Source organism: Hippocampus bargibanti, linkage group LG02 (assembly GCF_051943395.1).
Source record: "Hippocampus bargibanti isolate YZ-2025 linkage group LG02, ASM5194339v1, whole genome shotgun sequence".
In the NCBI taxonomy this organism is placed as follows: Eukaryota; Metazoa; Chordata; class Actinopteri; order Syngnathiformes; family Syngnathidae; genus Hippocampus; species Hippocampus bargibanti.
This window is the reverse complement of record NC_142735.1, coordinates 8,534,809-8,556,154: the sequence shown is the minus strand read 5'-3', so window position 1 is coordinate 8,556,154 and position 21,346 is coordinate 8,534,809. Positions and strand designations below refer to the sequence as shown.

At 44.9% G+C, this 21,346-nt stretch overlaps 1 protein-coding gene across 13 annotated transcripts in view; it reads right to left on the bottom strand.

The window, feature by feature from the left end:
• The window catches only part of LOC148901442 (protocadherin alpha-3-like), a 152,342-nt gene that overhangs the window by 89,953 nt on the left and 41,043 nt on the right, over positions 1-21,346 (bottom strand). The window contains exon 1 of one of the 13 annotated variants that reach the window (XM_088987173.1): positions 10,448-12,942. The exons of 10 other annotated variants lie outside the window; for them this stretch is intronic. In XM_088987173.1, coding sequence (XP_088843299.1) covers positions 10,448-12,805 — 2,358 coding nt within the window. In that variant the 5' untranslated portion in view covers positions 12,806-12,942. Of the gene's footprint in view, positions 1-1,667; positions 4,076-6,120; positions 8,565-10,447; positions 12,943-21,346 lie in introns of those variants that run through there. 2 more of the 13 variants (XM_088987181.1, XM_088987199.1) reach the window with 2 other exon arrangements.

The window sequence follows — 21,346 nt, the reverse complement described above, 5'->3', positions numbered from 1 at the left end:
GTTAGCAAGTAAAGTGCAACCCTGCAGTCATTTTTTCGTGTTGCTTGGCCTCACTTTCAAAATGGAGGATTACATATCTAAATTGAAAGAATTTTATAAACTGGACTTTCAATCGAAGCAGGAGCTAATAATTAAAGGAAGACCAACACCAGAGCTAAAAGGTTTGCTTCAGACAACGGGACACAATACTTTTCAGGCGGACTGGTACACACGAAAAGGCTGGCTGTGTGGATGTCCAGCAAGAAACCGCCTTTTCTGCTTTTTCTGCCTTCTGTTCTCAACTTGTGACAATGTCTGGACTCAAATGGGATATCGCGACCTGAAAATTTTACAACGGAGCCTCATCAAAAATGAGCGAAGACTCAACATCAGCATCCACAATGCTAAGGTAAAGGAGAAGCGGGAGATTTTAAAAGATCTCATCAATGCCACCTGCTTCCTTGCCAAACAACAGCTGGCATTTCGTGGAAATGATGACAGTAAATGCTCTGCTCATCGTGGCAACTACGTTGAACTATTACATGCTTTCGCTCAGAAAGATTACCGGCTAGCGAGTCATTTTGGGACATCCACTATATTTTCTAGCCTGTGAAACAGAATATAGAACGATTTAATTGAAGCAGTTGGTGATGTCAGTAGAAATGACATTAAGGAGATTGTCATTCTCAGCACTGAAAACATACAGTCGGAACAGGACTGATCAAGGATGACTTTCATCACTGGCAGTGATCTCCGTTGAGACGGAGAGACTTTTAAAACTGAAGAAAGATAAGGAAGGCTTCTACAAAGAAGTTATCGATGCCTTTCTTCAGAAGGAGCGGCGCATGGACTAAAGGTAACACGATAAAAACGTTTTTTTTTTATTGTTTTTTTTCTATGCTACAGTTTGTATATATAAAGAATGCTGACATGAAATTTTAAACAAAATATGTTAACTGTTACCAATCAAATGGTGATTAAACTACTCTGTAGAGTTCATATGTTTGTAAATCTGACTATGATGACGTCAGTGCCTCACCACATGAACCACACCGCACGTCACTGATATATATATATATATATATATATATATATATATATATTTTTTTTTTTTTTTTTTTTTTTTTTTTTTTTGCATGTAGCAAGAACCCACATACCACAGGTTGTACTGAAAACCGACTTCAAGAATCGCTGGTGGAGAAAGTAACATACGGAAACAACTATAGCATTAGTCATATTCTTTACTGTAGAGGCTGTGACGCAATGCGTAATCATTGGTTTACACTGTGATTTGGATTTAGAGATTAGTATTAGATTAGATTAGATTAGATTAGATTAGATTAGATTAGTACAAATATTGTGCTGGAAAACTTTCCGAGACACTACAGCCTCCAGATTCATTGTGAAAAATGTTTCAGATTCGCAAGGAACAAAAAGAAAAAATGATTAACTAATTTCTGTATTTGTTTTCAGGCCAAGTTTCGGAGAAACTGTTGGCACATTGGTCATCTTTTATTTGAGGATGTTTCATGGTCTCAGATGGAAAAAGTCTTGACTCTGTGCTCAAAGACAGAGCCTCCTTTGGGTCTTTTATTATTTTCAAACATCTGTCACACTAGTTAATGTTAAATATGTGAATGAAACACGCACATATCAAAGGAAAATAACTGTTAAGAGTTATGTCTTACCTCCCCGGAAGTGTGTCTCCAATCAGGGAGGACTAGAGTGTTGGCGTGGCTTCCTGGGACTACGGTCGACCCGATGCTCATTCTGGGTCCGACGAGCATGTAACGCTTGTCTCCTGATCTGTACTGGATGCTGTGACACAGCGTGCCATCATAATTGGTGTCTTGCAGATACTTGGAAGTGTACTCAGTGGATTTCGAGCACTGCATGGCGATCAGAACGATGATGCTGATGACAAAAAGGAGCGACACCGAGCCCAAAGTGATAATGAGATAAAAAGTCACATTGTCCTCCTCGTCCACTTTTGCTGCACTTTTGATGTCAGAATCTGCAAAAGCCTCTTTGGGCTCCACAAGTTTGACAGTCACGGTGGCTGTTGCCGAGAGCGACACATTGCCGTTGTCCTTCACAAGGATGAGCAGTCGATGCTCAGCCTCATCCGTCTCCGTGAAGGAGCGAAGTGTTCGGATCTGGCCGGTATAGCGATCCAAAGTAAACAGACTGTGGTCGCCAACTTGCTGCAGCGAAAACAGCAACCAGCCATTATATCCGATATCAGCGTCATAAGCTCGGATTTTGGTCACCAAATCTCCTTCTTTGAAATTGCGGGGAACTTCCTCCACCCCTTCGGCAGAACCATTGGAGCTGACCGGATACAAGATGATCGGAGCGTTGTCGTTCTGATCCCGAATGAACACCTTCACTGTCACGTTACTGCTCAGTGGAGGCCTTCCACCATCGGTTGCCACCACTTGGAATTGGAAACTTTTCAGCATCTCAAAGTCAAAACTTTTCAATGCTGATATTTGTCCATTTTCAGGGTTAATTCTCAGGAAGGATGTTATTTTGAATTCATCCCCATTTCTCCAAATGTCAAACGAAATGAAAGCATTAGGCCCCTGATCACTATCACGAGCGCTGACCGAAAACAATAAGCTCCCCGCAATATTATTTTCATTGATATAGAATGTATACAGATTACTTGAAAACACTGGACTGTTGTCATTCACATCCGACACAGTCACAATTATTGTTTTGTGAGATGACAAAGGCGGTTCACCAGCATCTTTAGCAACTATTGTCACATCATATATGGCCTGGTGCTCTCGGTCTAGATGTGATTGGGTGATAAGAGAGAACATATTATCTTGTAAAGAGGGTGTTAATATGAAAGGTATGTCACCCCTGACATGACATATGAGCTTTCCATTGACACCAGAGTCTTTATCGCTGACACTTATCAAGGCTACGGTGGTCCCAGGTTTGGAATTCTCTGGGATAGCACTTGAAAATGATGTTACTTCAATTTCAGGTGTGTTGTCATTTAGGTCCACAATACTTATTATCACACTTTTCTCCGTTTCTAGGGGAGCTAATCCTTTATCAGATGCTTTGATATCAATTTCATACTTGTCTTTTGCTTCAAAATCTATGAAACCTTTAACCGTAATTTCTCCAGTAATTGCATCCACATCAAACACCTTGCGTGATTTACTGTTGACATTATTCCCAAATGAGTACACCACCTCGCCATTGAGACCGTCATCTAAATCCGTCGCGTTTACTTGCAAGATAGTTGTGCCAATTGGCGCATTTTCTTTCAACACTGCGGTATATGTGTCGGAGGTAAAAACCGGCATGTTGTCGTTGATATCCAATACATTAATTAAAATCTCCGTGGTTCCTGATCTCGCTGGCTTCCCTCCGTCGAGTGCTGTCAGCAGCAGTTTATGAATCCTCGCACGTTCTTTGTCCAGCGCCTTGTGCAAATACAAAACAGGGATTTTTCCGTCTTCCCCACGATCTTTAACTTCCAACCGAAAGTGCTCATTTTCGCTGATTTTATACGAGTGAACTGAAAATGAGTCGCTGTCTGGGTCGTAGGCGCTCTGCAGCTGAAAGCGCGCACCGGGCAGAGCAGATTCCGATATCTCCAAACGCGTCTCGTTGTCGGGGAAAGTGGGAGAGTGGTCGTTCATGTCCAAAATCTCTATGGCAACATAATGCACTTCCAATGGGTTCTCCACAATTATCTTAATGTTAACAACACAGGGGCTCGTTCGCCCACACACTTCCTCCCTGTCGATTTTTCTCATCACCCTTAACATGCCGTTATTTAATCCAAACAGAGGCTCAGTCGGCTTGGAAACGGCGCGGAATCCACGAGCCCTCAGGCTGCTCACGTCCAACCCTAAATCTTTTGCAACATTCCCAACAACGGCGTTATCCATACCATTTTCGGGTATAGAGTACCGCAGCTGTGCCATGGTGAAATGCAACGTGACATACAGACAAAAGATGACCACCAGCAAGCGCTGTGTCCATGACTCGTTTCTTCCTCGAGACATACTCGGCCGGTTCACAGTCCGAATGTGAGTCAGTAGGGGAAACAATTAAGAAAAATGGGGGGAAACAAATAGCTTAGTCCAACGCCCAAAAAATGACAACGCTAACGAACGTGGAGGGGGTGGGCAAACGCTCTGACGGACGCGCAAGCGCAATAATCCAAACCGCTGACGTACTACAGTATACGTTTTTTTTAATCTCAAAAGCAGTGACACCAAGCGAACACAAGCAACAATGCATACCAAAATTCCAGAGAAAACTCGGTTAAATATTCACGAAAATGGGTGTGATATTTTTAAAACGACCAAACCTGCTCCTTGTAGTCATTGTCAAAGTATGTACTTGTAATTATACATCCGTTACAACAATTTAAACAATGCATTCAAAGTCCATTCAAAATACTTGAAAAAAACTCAACAAGTCAGGCCTTCAGTGGCTCGTCATTCATTCAGAAACAGATCTAAAAGGTAAACTAATTGCATACACTGGCAAACCACGTGACATGGTTTACGGAAACGTACAAAGGATGCAACAAATCCCCAAAACGCGCTAAAGAACTAGGAGGGTGAAAACTGTGAAGAACGTACTTTGCTGATTTCAAATTAAAATGAGTTTCATCATTTTGCTAAAATATGATAAATGTCTTCTTCAATTTTGCACGGGATTATGCACAGAAATGTGGCTATTCACCGGTTTATTTACATTGAAGCCTACTGACTAAGAATTTACATTGCCAATGATTTATATATTTTGCATTATGTGAAATAGACAAATATATTATAATTTATGTTGTCAATTCTATGGTTAGTATAATAATACTAAATACAGTCACATGAACCAGGAGAAAAAAGAAAACATATACAGTATGGATATGTCTACCCAGTGGTAAAGTGGTTAATATTTTGACCTCACAGTGCAGAGGTAGTGGGTGCAATCCCTGCTCCGGCCTCCCCGTGTGAAGCTTAAATGTTCTTCACAACCCGCCATGGGTTTTCTCCGGGTGCTCCGGTTTCCTCCCACATTCCAAAAACATGACAGGCTGATCGAACACTCCAAATTGTCCCCGGGTGTGAGTATGAATGATTATTTGTTTCTGTGTGCCCTGCGGGAGGCTGGCAACCGGTTCAGGGTGCCCCCGTCTACTGCCCAATGACGGCTGGGATAGGCTCCAGCATCTCCATGACCCGAGTAAGGATCAAGCAATTCAGATAATGAATGAATACATACATCAATATTACCACACTGAAAATATTGTACATTCAATTTACCAAACTATATTTACTGGGTTGATTCCAAACAAAATCATCTGTATTCTCCATATCCAAATTTTAAGTTGATGTATACTCTCCTTAAAAATATATCCAGATCCGGGTGATTATATTTTATGGAAAGATATCACAAACGGAAATTTGGTACATTTAACACACCGTTTTTTCTATGCATAATAAGGATCTTATAATTAAATAAAATAAATGGATGAGGAATAATTAAAAGTATATTATCATTATCATTATTATTACATGTATTATGATTAATAGCTCCACAGCTGGAGAAAACATGGCTATATCATTTTCTGAATCAACAAATGTATCATGGAACAATATACCAAACTCCTAAAATATGCAAATGAGTTGATATAAAAACTCGTTCATACCACAGACTATCAGCATTTTTCAGAACAATTAGGAGGCAGACAGCCAAGCAAGAGGACATAAGGACAGTGTAGACTGTGCATATGCCTGAAATCTATTGTCCAGTGTGTGTCAAGTACTAGATATGTTGTCCTGTACTGTATGTATTGTCCAATGGGTGGTGCGTTGTGAATGTGATTTGCATTGCTCAATGCATGGAGCAACACAGAGGAGGATTCTCTTAGACAAGTTCATCCTATGGGAGACCAGGTAAAAATTTGAAGAAGGATCATAATAAAAAATACATAAATAAAAAAATAACATCATCGATATTACATTGATATCATTACCTGAAGCAAACAAAACTTCCTTCCCGAAAGAGTCAATAAAGCAAACAGGTATTCATCACATTTTTAAGGTCAGAGATTTTGAAATTCAGGGGACGCAAGAAGTACTACTAAGTCAGTTTTTGCCTTACCTCCCCGGAAGTGTGTGTTCTGTCAGGGAGCACCAGAGTGTTGGCGTGGCTGCCTGGGACTATGGTCGACCCGATACTCATTCTGGGTCCGACTAGCATGTAGCGCTTGTCTCCTGATCTGTACTGGATGCTATGACACAGCGTGCCATCATAATTGGGGTCTTGCAGATACTTGGAAGTGTACTTGGTAGATTTGGAGAACTGCATGGCGATCAGCACGATGACGCTGATGACAAAAAGGAACGACACCGAGCCCAGAGTGATGATGAGATAAAAAATCACATTGTCCTCCTCGTCCTCTTTTGCTACACTTTGAACGTCGGAAGCTGCAAAAGCCTCTTTGGGCTCCACAAGTTTGACATTCACAGTAGCGGTTGCGGAAAGCGACACATTGCCATTGTCTTTCACCAGGATGAGCAGTCGATGTTCAGCCTCATCCGTCTCTGTGAAGGAGCGAAGTGTTCGGATCTGCCCCGTATAGCGATCCAAAGTAAACAGACTGTGATCAGCAAACTTCTGCCATGAAAACAGCAACCAGCCATTATATCCGATATCGGCGTCATAGGCTCGGATTTTGGTCACCAAGTCTCCTGCTTTGAGATTGCGGGGAACTTCCTCCACTCCTTCTGCAGAACCGTTGGAGCTGACCGGATACAAGATGACCGGCGCGTTGTCATTTTGATCCAGGATGAACACCTTCACTGTCACGTTGCTACTCAGTGGAGTACTTCCACCATCGGTGGCCACCACTTGGAATTGGAAATTCTTCACCGTCTCAAAGTCAAAACTTTTCAGTGCCTCGATACTTCCTGTCACCGAGTTAATGTTCAAAAACAAACCAGTGCCATCATGACTGTTCCAATCGATGTGATAAAAGATTTGTGCATTTTCCCCCTCATCATGATCTGATGCCCTGACTGAAAATACAGGCGCAGACAGCACATTATTCTCACGTAGATAAAAAGTATATGGATTCTGTGAAAATTGAGGTCTGTTGTCATTCACGTCTGAGACAACCACACTGATTGTCTTTTCTGATATCAGGGATGGCTCACCACCATCCTTTGCGACTATCGTAATCTCATAAAAAGACTTCTCTTCTCTGTCCAAATGTGATTTTGTCATGACTGCATAGAAATTATCTTGAAGGGATGGAGAAACAACAAAAGGAATGTCTTCATTTATAAAGCAATAAATGTTACCATTTATGCCTGAATCCCAATCATGAACACTAATTAAGGCTACGGTTGTTCCAATCCTCGAGTCCTCTGAGAGTGATTTTGAAAATGATGCCACATCAATCTCAGGCGGATTATCATTTACATCTCTGATTTTTATCGTCACTGTTTTGTCAATGGACAAAGGGAATGTCCCTTTATCTGAAGCTTGAATGTCAAGTTCATAACTTTGACATTTTTCAAAATCAATTTGACCAGCCACTACAATTTCACCAGTTTGTGGATTCATCTTAAACAGCTCTTGCAAATGTGAATCACCTTCTTTGCCAAACAAATAAATTATTTCCCCGTTTTCCCCCTCATCTAAATCTGTGGCATTGACCTGCATCACAAATGTACCGGCAGGTGCATTTTCATATAAAACGGCAGAATAAACATCTTTTGTGAAAACTGGTGCATTATCATTAAAATCAAGCACAGCAACTACAATGTCGATTGTGCCGGATCTTGCCGGCCGGCCGCCATCGATAGCGGTGAGCACGAGCCGGTGCTCCTTTGCAGCCTCCCTGTCCAGTTGCTTCTGGAGAATCAAAAAGGGCATCTTACGATCCTCTCCCCTCTCCTCAACATCTAAACGAAAGTGGGCACTGTTGCTCAGTTTGTATTGTTGTACTGAAAACTGGCCGCTGTCTGCGTCCCTAGCCGGCTGAAGCTGGAACCTTGCCCCTGACAATGTAGACTCCAGGATTTCCAGTCTTTTTTGTTTCTCGGGGAATACTGGGGCATGGTCATTAACGTCCATCACCTCTACGGCCACGTAATGGATTTCCAAAGGGTTCTCCAACACGGTTTTGAGATTGATCACACAAACGTTACCTCTCTCGCACACCTCTTCTCTATCCATCTTTCTGCTCAAGTACAGGACGCCGTCGTCTGCGTTCACGTGGAAAAGAGGTTTCGCCCCACTGCCGACGATACGGTAATCTCGAGCTTTGAGCGCACTCCTGTCAAGTCCCAAATCTTTAGCGACGTTTCCAACAACACTGCCCGCTTTTACCTCCTCCGAGATGGAATATCTGATCTGGGCCGAGCCTCTGCACCAAAACGTCACAAAAGCTAGCACGAAAACTCCACTCCTCCAGCGCACAGTTGTCGACACGGGCCATCTAATTCGTGCCATTGTGTAGAAAATACTACAGCAAGTGCAATCTGGGGGGCGAAAACTACACGTCAGAAGGGCGAGTCGCGCTTCTTCACCGAAACGGTGCGAACAAAGATGCAGTTCCGCGCAATGGCGTCACACGTGCTGACGTCATTCCGTTGACTCATGAAACGTAAGACCGGCCGCATATCTGAAATAATACCGACACCATGCGAGGCAAATCGTTGTTGCAACGCCAACAACAAAAGTCAGAAGCAAAAAATAGATTTGGGGTATTTTTTTTTTTAAACAAAGAATCAACGAGCTGCGAGACGAATGTGATTGGTCAACAGTCCTTTTCAATTAGCTTGAAAATATATATATATATATATATATATATATATATAAATGACTTGAGGGCCATTCATCTTATTAAAATACAATAAACAAAGCTGCTGCTCTTGTAATCAAGCGCACAAAACAAATTTTAAAGGATATGAAATTCTAACTTGTTATGGAACTGGACCTTTCCATACATGAGCCGCTGGAAGTTAATTGATTTAATGCTATTTAATATGCACCGATTTTTAGAGCATAACTTAAAATGAAAAGAATATTTTCATGACCATCAGACTGTATTGCAAGGTTAATGTAATTAAACTTTACCCAATCTCATTAATTGCCACTGTAATGTTAATGTAAACATTTTTTAAAGTGATGTAATTTCATGAGATGAAATGTAACTTGATTAAAATAAGTGCTGCAGTGGTTCTGAACCTGGGTTCGATCGCCGTGGAGGGTAAACACACTTGATTTAACGTGGAAATGAGTCATGACACGCCTGACCTGCCATCACTGCATGTCTTCAGATGATTTAAACAGCTTCTTCCCCCAAGCCATTAACTCTTTGAACTCTCTGAACTCTTTCAACAGTAGCCAAAATGGAATTGTATAGTGCCACTTAGCAGTTTTTTTTTTTTTTTTTTTTACGACGATACTAGTGCAGCGTGTTCTACCGGAAACAAATTCCGTGTGTGTTCTACATACTTGGCAATAAAGATGATTCTGATTCTGATTACGTAACATTGTTTGTCCAATCAGTGCTGCGGGAAATGCAGTTCAGTTGGTCGTCACGGCTTGGGTTTGGGATCTCAAAGACGGTTGAGAACCACTGCAATGAAGGGATATTTTGTATTTTTTCAAATGTAATCATATAATATGTCTTCTGTTTTTTGATTTGCATGGTAATTTAATATGTAAAGAAACGACTATGAACTACTGGGCCTGGATGTCTGACAACATTTTGGTCAGCCTGCTGTCAATTCTCCAAATATAGATTTTGTGTTCGGAAAAGTTTAAATATGAATGATACATGTTGCGTCGAAGTTCAATGTAAAAAAAAAAAAGAGTTCATTAAAAAAAAACGTAAGGAATTCAGGGAAAACAAGAGGGTAAGATGGATCATGATCGAGGGAAGTTGCCCAACCATATTCCCAATGACAATTCATATACGTACTATATAGATGCACTATACACCATATAGACATGAACCGTGGTTTTAACTATTTTGACAGTTTGTTTATTTTATTCCATTTTACAGCTGCATTTATGATAATAGCAAAAGTCTTCACGGAAGCAAGGGACAATATTTCAGCACCATTGACATTCAGTAGAAATTCTATGGCTCCACATTCAACAAGGAAAACCAAACACTCCTCTATCAGGCATTTCAAAATTAGCCAATGAAGTGAAGATGTTATTAATAATAACAACGACAACAACATTATTAATAACAACAACAACAACAACAACATTAATAATAATAATAATGTTCACGTTGGGAAACCGTGTCCAAAGAGATGAAGAACTTAATGTTATAAAAGAAGAGGGTTGCTATAAGAGGTACTCATTAAATGGTCTGTCTAAAGATGAGCAAATGTGCAATAATGTAGAGTGGGTGACTCCGTTGCTAATTTTATTTATGTAGGGAAAAAAATGTCTGTCCTACCTCCCCGGAAGTGTGTCTTCGGTCAGGGAGTACCAGAGTGTTTGCATGGCTTCCTGGGACGACGGTCGACCCGATGCTCATTCTGGGTCCGACTAGCATGTAGCGCTGGTCTCCTGATCTGTACTGGATGCTGTGACACAGCGTGCCATCGTAATTGGCGTCTTGCAGATATTTGGAAGTGTACTCAGTGGATTTGGAGCACTGCATGGCAATCAGCACTATGATGCTGATGACAAAAAGGAGCGACACAGAGCCCAAGGTGACAATGAGATAAAAAGTCACATTGTCCTCCTCGTCCACCTTTGCTCCACTTTTGACGTCTGAGGCGGCAAAAGCCTCTTTGGGCTCCACAAGTTTGACAGTCACAGTAGCGGTTACAGAAAGCGACACATTGCCATTGTCTTTCACCAGGATGAGCAGTCGATGTTCAGCCTCATCCGTCTCCGTGAAGGAGCGAAGTGTTCGGATCTGGCCCGTATAGCGATCCAAAGTAAACAGACTGTGATCAGCAACCTTTTGCAATGAAAACAGCAACCAGCCATTATATCCGATATCGGCGTCATAGGCTCGGATTTTGGTCACCAAGTCTCCTGCTTTGAGATTGCGGGGAACTTCCTCCACCCCTTTGGCAGAACCGTTGGAGCTTACCGGATACAGGATGACTGGAGCATTGTCATTTTGATCCAGAATGAACACCTTCACTGTCACGTTGCTGCTCAGTGGAGAACTTCCACCATCGGTGGCCACCACTTGAAATTGGAAACTTTTCAGTTCCTCAAAGTCAAAACTTTTTTGTGCTGATATTTCACCATTCTCGCTATTAATAGTGAGAAATGAAGACAGTTTGTTGTCACCTCTTCCATCTCTGAGAATGTGATATGAAACTTTAGCGTTTTCGTTCTCATCGCTATCAAAAGCTTTGACAGAAAAGATGGGGGCTCCGGCATTGTTACCCTCGGTAACATAAAACATATAAGGGCTGGATGAAAATTCTGGACTGTTATCATTCCTGTCTGAAATGAAAACACTGATTGTCTTCTCAGATGAGAGCGCAGGTTGACCAGTATCTTGTGCAACGACTGACATGACATATTCAGACTTTTTTTCTCTGTCCAAAGGTGATTTGGTCACTAATGAATACATTTTGTCTTGTGATGAGGGTGACAAAATGAAAGGAACATCTTCAGCGATGGAGATAATCACTTTCCCATTGAGACTGGAGTCCAAGTCATACACACTTATGAGAGCAACGGTCGTCCCGGGTTGTGAATCTTCGGGAATGGAACTGGAAAATGATGTCACTTCGATTTCAGGAGCATTGTCATTCACGTCCATAATCTTGATGACAACACTTTTTTCTGTTGTTAATGCCAAGGGACCTTTATCAGATGCTTTGATTTCAATATCATATTGGTCTTTTTCTTCAAAGTCAATAATGCCTTTCACTGTTATTGCGCCTGTTAGATGATTTATTCCAAAAAGATCTAATAATCTGTGACTGACGCTGTTGCCAAATGCATAAACAACCTCTCCATTTGGGCCTTCGTCTAAGTCGGTTGCATTTACTTGAATAATGGTTGTGCCCACTGGAACATTTTCATGAAGTGTCACCGAATATCCATCCAAAGAAAAAACAGGCGGATTATCATTACTGTCTAATACATTTATTAAAATATTCATATCACCTGTTTTGGGGGGTTTTCCTCCATCAAGTGCTGTTAATATTAATGAATGATGTCCCGCTGCTTCCCTGTCCAAATGTTTTTGCACAATCAAGATTGGTATTTTTTCTTTATCTCCTTTGTCTTTGATTTCCAAACGGAAATGATCATTTGTGCTAAGTTTATATTGCTGGACGGAGAAAGGGCCGCTGTCTGCATCGTGTGCCGCTTTGAGTGGAATTCGCGTACCAGGGTGGACAGACTCGGGAATGTCCAAAGTATTCCTTCCCTCAGGGAAATTGGGTGAATGATCGTTGATATCCACGACTTCCACTACAACATAGTGCACCTCCAGCGGGTGTTCGAGCACAGTTTTTAAATTAATTACACACGCAGGGCTCCGTTCGCATACCTCCTCCCGGTCAATCTTCCTGCTTACGTACAGGATGCCATCATTCTCTCCGAGGCGGAAAAGAGGCTCCGAGGCGCTCGAAACAATCCGGTATTTGCGTTCTTTCAACGTGCTCCTGTCTAATCCCAAATCTTTCGCAATATTTCCGACGGTAGTTCCTTCCTTGATTTCCTCGGCGACTGAATATTTCACTTGAGCCGAGGTGCCGCGCAACAAAAGCACAGCAATCGCGCAGCAGACCCATCGCAAATGCGTGCTCATCGCCTCGCATCCCCTTTGTTCCATTATAAAGCACAACTACGGCCCAGGTGGCGTGTTGTTGACGAACTACTGCATTGTAGTGCGACGGAGCGGGTGCGATCCCTCAAAAATATGAACATATGTCAAACAATGGTCGAACGCAGACGCAATCGAACGAGTCAGCTCACACAACTGAAACTGCAATGACGAGGGAGAACCTGCAGGTAGCATAAAATCCATGATGGTTTTCACAATCACAGCGACACCATGTGTTAACATCACACCCTACAATTATCCAATTGTCAAACATAAAACCAATCTAAATTTTTCAATGACGTACCATACAATTCGGTTACACATTGCATATTATCAGGCAAATAAAAATAGAATTTCATTTCAAGTTCAAAACGGCAAATGCGATAAAAATACCAGATGGAATTTACGGCGGTGTCTATGCAAATAAAAAGGCGTGATTGCATCCCTAAAACAAATCGTTCATTCGTGGTGCTCTGGATATTGGAGGTGCGCAGGGACAAAAGCAAGTTTCAGCACCCCGGACAGCGGTCTTGCAATATAAGAGTCAAGAACAGCGGCACAAGACCCTTTGCCCACTTTTTTATTTGCAGCACCCTTGCAGAGTAATGAGTCTCATATATGGTTAGTGTACAAAGAAATAAGCAATTGTATGACAATTACAGGTATTTACTTTGGCAAATGCTTTAATCTGAAGGTTTGTCGGTTGGTTTTCATTTTGATGTGGGGAAAGTCTGACTCAACGTCTATGGTCCATTTACAAATAACAGGTCAGAATGAGAAACACTTCCACTGTAAGTCTTACAGGGTATATGACCCAACAGGGTATATGCCCCACATCAACTGTCTTCAGCCTAACGCTTATTCTCTTTCGAGTCACAGGAAGGTGGAACCCATCCAATATGACTTGGAGGAGATGGCAAACTAATACAACCTGGACTGCTTGTCAATCATGGGTCACATACTATAGGGAGACAGATGATGATTCACACCAACAGTGAGCGGGAGTGGAATTCAACCTACCAGCCTGAAATTAATTAAGGACACCACCACATCATCAGTTGACTCCATGTATTATCTATATAAGATTTATTCATGCAAAAGGAACTAATAATCAATTATGACAACAAAGCCTTGAAAATTATCTCTCACATAAAAACCATTAGAAACGCTACAATAAAACATTAAATGGGGAATAAACATACTAAACAATACAGAGCTTCTTTACGTTCAATTGTATATAGGAATGTGTGACAGTCTATTACATGGAAAATATGGAGAAATCAACCAGGTTATGTTCCATATCAACCAGTGCTACCAAAGCTTGTTAAGACACAAAGTGCAGACAAAATGCTTTTAAGTTACAAATCATGATGGAAAGTCACCATCAAAACAGTGCACATAATATGAGCATCAATACACTTAAGATAAAACTATTCAACAAAAAGTGTAGATACATTTATAAAACCCACAATTATTTCAAAGGCTTTCTTACCTCCCCGGAAGTGTGTCTCTTGTCAGGGAGTGCCAGAGTGTTGGCAAGGCTTCCTGTGACGACGGTCGACCCGATACTCATTCTGGGTCCAACGAGCATGTACCGCTTGTCTCCTGATCTGTACTGGATGCTGTGACACAGCGTGCCATCATAATTGGCGTCTTGCAAATATTTGGAAGTGTACCCAGTAGATTTGGAGCACTGCATGGCGATCAGCACAATGATGCTGATGACAAAAAGCAGCGACACCGAGCCCAAAGTGATGATGAGATAGAAAGTCACATTGTCGTCCTCGCCCACTTTTGCTGCACTTTTGACATCTGAAGCTGCAAAAGCCTCTTTTGGCTCCACAAGTTTGACGGTAACGGTAGCTGTTGCCGAAAGTGAAACGTTGCCGTTGTCTTTGACCAGAATGAGCAGTCGATGTTCAGCCTCGTCCGTTTGCGTGAAGGAGCGAAGTGTTCGAATCTGACCCGTGTAGCGATCCAATGTAAATAGACTGTGATCACCGACAGGCTGCAGCGAAAACAGCAACCAGCCATTATATCCAATATCGGCGTCGTAGGCTCGGATTTTGGTCACCAAGTCTCCTGCTTTGAGATTGCGGGGAACTTCCTCCACCCCTTCGGCAGAACCGTTGGAGCTGACCGGATACAGGATGATCGGAGCGTTGTCGTTCTGATCCAGAATGAACACCTTCACCGTCACGTTGCTGCTCAGTGGATGACTTCCACCATCGGTGGCCACCACTTGGAATTGGAAATTTTTCAGTGCCTCAAAGTCAAAACTTTTTTGTGCCGATATTTCACCATTCTCACTATTGATCGTGAGAAATGAAGACAGTTTGTTATCACTTCTTCCATCTCTGAGAATATGATAGAAAACGTTGGAATTTTCATTCTCATCGCAATCAAAAGCTTTGACAGAAAAAATGGGTGCCCCTGCACTGTTGCCCTCGGTAACATAAAAAGTGTAAGGAGTGGATGAAAATTCTGGACTGTTATCGTTCACGTCGGAAATGAAAACACTGATTGTCTTTTCAGATGAGAGCGCAGGATGACCAGAATCTTGTGCCACGACTGATATGACATATTCGGACTTTTTCTCTCTGTCCAAAGGTGATTTGGTCACTAATGAATACATTTTGTCTTGTGATGAAGGTGACAAAGCAAAAGGAACATCCTCAGCGATTGAGCAAATCACTTTCCCATTGAGACCAGAGTCCAGGTCATTCACACTGATGAGCGCAACGGTCGTCCCGGGTCTGGAATCTTCGGGAATGGAACTGGAAAATGACGTTACTTCAATTTCAGGGGCATTGTCATTCACATCGATAATCTTGATGATGACACTTTTTTCTGTTGTTAGTGGAGCAAGGCCTTTATCTGATGCTTGGATTTCAATTTCATAAATTTCTCTCTCCTCGTAGTCTATCAGACCAGTGACAACTATCTCCCCGGTTGAGTGGTTGATGTCAAACATTTTAAATAAAGCATTATTCACACTGTCACCAAATGAGTAAACCACATCACCATTTTGTCCATCGTCCAAATCAGTGGCAGTTACTTGTACCACTGTTGTGCCCACTGAGGCGTTTTCACAAAGTGTCACAGAATATCCATTTGAAGAGAAAACAGGTGCATTATCATTTACATCTAACACGGTTATTAATATATTCATATCTCCAGATTTGGAGGGTTTTCCGCCATCAAGAGCAGTCAGCACCAGGGAGTGGCTTTTTCCCGCTTCTCTGTCCAATGATTTCCGCAGAACTAAGACAGGCGTTTTACCATCTTGTGCTTTGTCCTTGACCTCCAAACTAAAATGATCGTTTTGACTCAATTTATAATTTTGCACGGAAAACGGACCGCTATCAAGATCACGTGACGGTTTCAGCTGAAAGCGAGCTCCGGGCAAAACAGACTCAGAAATGTCCATTTTTTTCTCCCTCTCCTCGAAGCTCGGAGCGTGATCATTTACATCCAATACGTCCACGCCCACGTAGTGGACCTCCAGTGGGTTTTCCAACACGGTTTTTAAATTAATCAAACACGCACTGCTTTGTGCACACACCTCCTCTCTGTCGATGAGGCGGCTCACGTAGAGGATGCCGTCGTTTGGATTCACGTGGAAAAGTGGCTGAACCTCACTCGAAACGACGCGGTATTTCCTTTCTTTCAAAGTTCCTTTATGCAGTCCAAGATCTGTGGCTATATTTCCGACGAACGTTTCTTCACTGATTCCTTCATAAATTGAATATCTTAAATTCGCCGAAGCCAAGCTGCACAGAATCGCAGCGGCCATCAAGCGGCCAAAACCGTTCACTGACATGCACCTCCTTTGTCCCATGACTAACGGCGTAAATACTCACAAGAAAAGCCCAGGAAGGCGACTGTACAGCACACAGCTTCGATTTACGGCAATGTTCATTATCGTCCAGTACTTTCAGATGGGAATGCGAGTACAATTCTTCCAGGATGAGACATACGCCGCCGAGAGATTTGCTCACGTCCGACAGACGCTGACAACCAGGTTGTTTGAAAAATGTGTTGACGAAACGTTCATGCGCATTCAATTGTACTGTTAGACTGACACCACGCGATCGAAATATTTTCTGCACTCGTTCGAGAATATCTATGAAAAACGGATTTTCCTTTATTTGTTTTGTGCCCGTTTATATCAAATTACAATACGAAAGAGCCCATTCTATAGCCAGGCATCACTAGTAGAACTAGAACATGCAAATACGATTTGCTCATATCATTACACCCATCAGTCGTCAAGAGATAAAAACAATGTGGCAACATAGATGGGGGGAGATATCGGACTACTGTGCTCACATTGAAAATTGACAAAACAATCCTTACATTAGGCCAACTAATAACTTCCACAAAATATTTGACAGTGCGTTTCGTGTGACCTTGAAATAACATTTCCTACAGGATATAAATTGACAATCAACACCGCATACTGAAGTAGCCCTCTTTCATTTTAATTCTTGGTAAAAAAAAATATATATATAGTATATAGGCCAACATGATGACACGTGGTGGTGAAGATACATTAATTGATACAAGTTTTCTCAGTTGGTCTGGGTACTCACATTTTCTTATCAGCGTTATTTTCTCTCTAACTATAAAATCAAGTATGCTATTAAAAAAATAAAATACCATATATGTCAACGCCTATGAAGCCAAATCTTTCTGTGCGAATTCTAATATATTATGAAAGGCATGTTTCAACCATCACCAGGAAGAAGACGGGAATAAAACACGTGTCAAAATTGCACAAAATAATTAGAATGGTATATAGTGCTAAATCATCACGGAACAAACTCGAGAAAAGACAACACGTCATATAGATCTAAAATATGCAAAAGAAATGTTTACTGCTTAGAAAACACAGCAAGTGCCTTTATAAATGTCACATTTCGTCGCCGTCCTGGGCGCGCCCCGCCCCTCCTGTCACCTCCTCCGCTGCTCCCGGGAGACGGCCCCTCCCATCATCACGCACCTGGGTCCCCACAGCTGATTGTCATTCCCTTGATTGTGCCTTCTGACTATATCTACCGATCGCGCTTTACAGTCGCCGTCGGAGTATTCTGAAAGCTACGCTGCTACTTCCGTGCCGTCAGATCAGCTGTCACCGATCTCCCTCACTCACCTCATCCTGCTGTCATTTTTTAATGCGTGCCTCAGTAAAGACTTTTGTATACGAGTATCTGTCTCGCCGTGTATTTTGGATCCACACTCCCCGCTTTCCTTTCGTCACTCGAGCCCAGCCCTCGAGCCTCAAGTGACATGTCATAATACTCCGACCAACTATGGATCCCGCTGGCGAAGACAGATTTCTCGCCGCCCTCACCGAGCAAGCGGAGCGTTCGAGCCAGCTGGCCCGAGCCATCGCGGAAATCAGCCAAATTACCACCATGCTGGCTCAACGCTTCGAGGCGGCTGAGGCACGCATTTCCGCTCTCACGGCCAAGTCTTCCCCGCCCGTGAGTAGGCACGCTCCTCAATTTCCTCTTCCCTCCCGCTATGCAGGCGAAACCGGGCGCTGCGCTCAGTTTTTAATGCAGTGCACGCTCGTGTTTGAGCAACATCCATACGCCTGCGTTAGCGATGAGGCGAAGGTAGCCTTCATCACCAGCCTGCTCACGGGAGAAGCCGAGACGTGGGTGCTGGCCATCCAAGAATTCCGACCGGAGCTGCGCACCTCGTACCCGGACTTCGTCGCCGAGTTACGCCGGGTTTTCCATCATCCGGTGACGGAGTCCGAAGCGGAGGGGAGACTACTGGACTGCGTCCAAGGGGCCCGTTCAGCCGCGGAATACTCCGTCGACTTCCGCATCCGGGCCGCTGGCAGCGGCTACGGCGACCGAGCGTTGAGGGGGGTGTTTCGTCGCGGATTGAACACCGACCTCAAGGACGAGTTGGCTACCCGCGACGCGGGCACCACCTTCGACGACCTGGTCGCCATAGTCATTGGCCTGGATCACCGCCTTCGGGAGCGACAGAGGGAGCAGCGCGGCCGACGGCCCAGACAGCCACGCAGCCGGTCCAGATCTCCCACACCCGGCAGCGAGCGCGCGCGGCGCCTGGAGGAATCCCCCGAACCCATGATCATAGGGGGAGGGAACGACCGCACTATCCCCGGGGCTCACCGCACCCAAGGCCCCCAGCCAAAGACCTCAGGTCCCCGCAAGTCCCCGTTGAAACGGTGACCACAGCGACCTCTGGAGGTCAAAGCCACGACCCCCGTTACACGGTTGGAGCTGGACAGCGAATTAATCGGCCCGTCCAGTTCCCAAACCGTGCGGGCCCTTGTGGACTCGGGGGCCGACGGGTGCATCATTGACCCCCAGCTGGCGGACTCGTTGGGCTGCCAGCTGATCGATCTCCATCCCCCGAAGGAGATCGTCGACCTGGACGGCAGACTGTTAGCCCGAGTCACCCACCTCACTGCCCCGCTAAAACTCTGGGTAGCGGGGAACCACGTCGAGCACCGCCAATTTCTAGTTATGCCCTCCCGGAATGCGCCGTTGGTATTGGGTCTCCCCTGGCTCAATACCCACGACCCATCCATCTCCTGGGAGGGCCCCACCATTCAGGGCTGGAGCCCCTACTGCTACGCCAACTGCCTGCGGTCGGCTACGGCAGGGCGAGACCCCTCCCGCGTTGGCCCGCCCGAGGCCATCTGCCTCAAGGGCGTGCCACAATGCTACCATGACCTGCGGGAGGTGTTCAGCAAAGACAACACCCAATCCCTGCCACCCCACCGACCGTATGACTGTGCCATCGACTTGCAGCCAGGGGCTCCATTACCGGACTCCAGACTGTTTCACATTTCACAACCTGAACGGGAAGCCCTGAGCACTTACATAGACTCCTCCCTTGCGGCGGGACTCATCCGGCCGTCACGGTCTCCGTTGGAGCGCAGGATTCTTCTTTATTGACAAGAAGGACGGAACCCTGCGTCCGTGTGTCGCCTACCGGAGTCTGAACGACATTACCATCCGAAACAAATTCCCCCTCATGGACTCAGCCTTCACGCCCCTTCATTCCGCAACCATTTTTTCTAAATTAGACCTCCGCAGTGCGTACCACTTGGTCCGCATCCGGGAGGGGGATGACTGGAAAACTGCATTTAAAACACCATTAGGACATTTTGAATATCTGGTGATGCCGTTCGGACTCACGAACGCATCCCGCCGTATTACAAAATCTGATCAATGATGTGCTCAGGGACTTCCTCAATGTTTTTGTTTTCGTTTATCTGGATGACATTCTTATTTTCTCTCGTTCTGCAGAGGAGCACCGGCAACACGTCCGACGAGTCCTGGCGCGGCTCCTGCAAAACCGGCTCTACGTGAAGGCAGAGAAGTGCGAGTTCCATGTCCGCTCTCTGTCCTTCCTAGGGTTTGTCGTGGAGCGGGGGCAGCTCAGGGCCGACCCTACTAAGACTAAAGCGGTGGTGGAATGGCCGATCCCGAAGACGCGCAAACAGCTTCAGCGGTTTTTGGGGTTTGCCAACTTCTACCGCCGCTTCATCCGCGGGTATAGTCAGAAGGCACTCCCCCTCACTAACCTCACGTCCTCCAAGATCCCCTTCAGGTGGATGCCCGACGCTGAGGGGGCATTCAACCGCCTCCGTCTTGCCTTCACTAACCCCCCTGTTCTGCGTCATCCCGACCCGGATCTCCCGTTCACGGTTGAGGTTGACGCATCCGAGTCCGGAGTAGGGGCCGTCCTGTCCCAGCGCTCTCCCATGGACCAGAAGCTACGCCCATGCGCCTTCTTCTCCCGCCGGCTCAGCCCCGCCGAGGCCAACTATGACGTCGGCAACCGGGAACTGCTGGCGGTCGTCCTGGCCCTTCAGGAATGGAGACACTGGCTTGAGGGAGCGAAACACCCCTTCACCGTCTACACGGACCATAAAAACCTGGCGGCCATCCGGTCGGCCAAGAGACTAAACTCTAGACAGGCCCGATGGTCACTCTTCCTCACCCGGTTTAACTTTTCTCTCACTTACTGCCCAGGGTCACAGAACACCAAGCCCGATGCCCTATCCCGCATCCATGAGCCGGCAGAAAGGGAGGAGACCACCACCACCAACATCCTGCCGGCCCAACGCATCCTGGGTGCCCTGAGGTGGGAGGTTGAGAGAAAAGTACAGCAAGCCCAGGGGACGACCCCCATCCCCAGGGGCTGTCCTAAGGATCGCCTGTTCGTCCCCCCCCCTCTTCGCACGGAGGTGCTCGTCTGGGGGCACACCTCCAAGATAGCTTGTCACCCGGGGGTCAACAGGACGATCCAACTCATCGCCCAACGGTTCTGGTGGCCGGGGTTCCGGAGGGACATCACCCTCTTCGTGAAGGCCTGCCCGACCTGTGCCTGTGGGAAAGCCTCCCATCGGCCCCCGGCAGGACTCCTCCGGCCGCTACCGGTACCGTCCAGACCCTGGTCCCACATCTCCGTTGACTTCGTGACAGGCCTCCCCCCCTCCCGTGGCAAGACGGTCGTCCTTACCGTTGTGAACCGATTCTCCAAGTCGGCCCA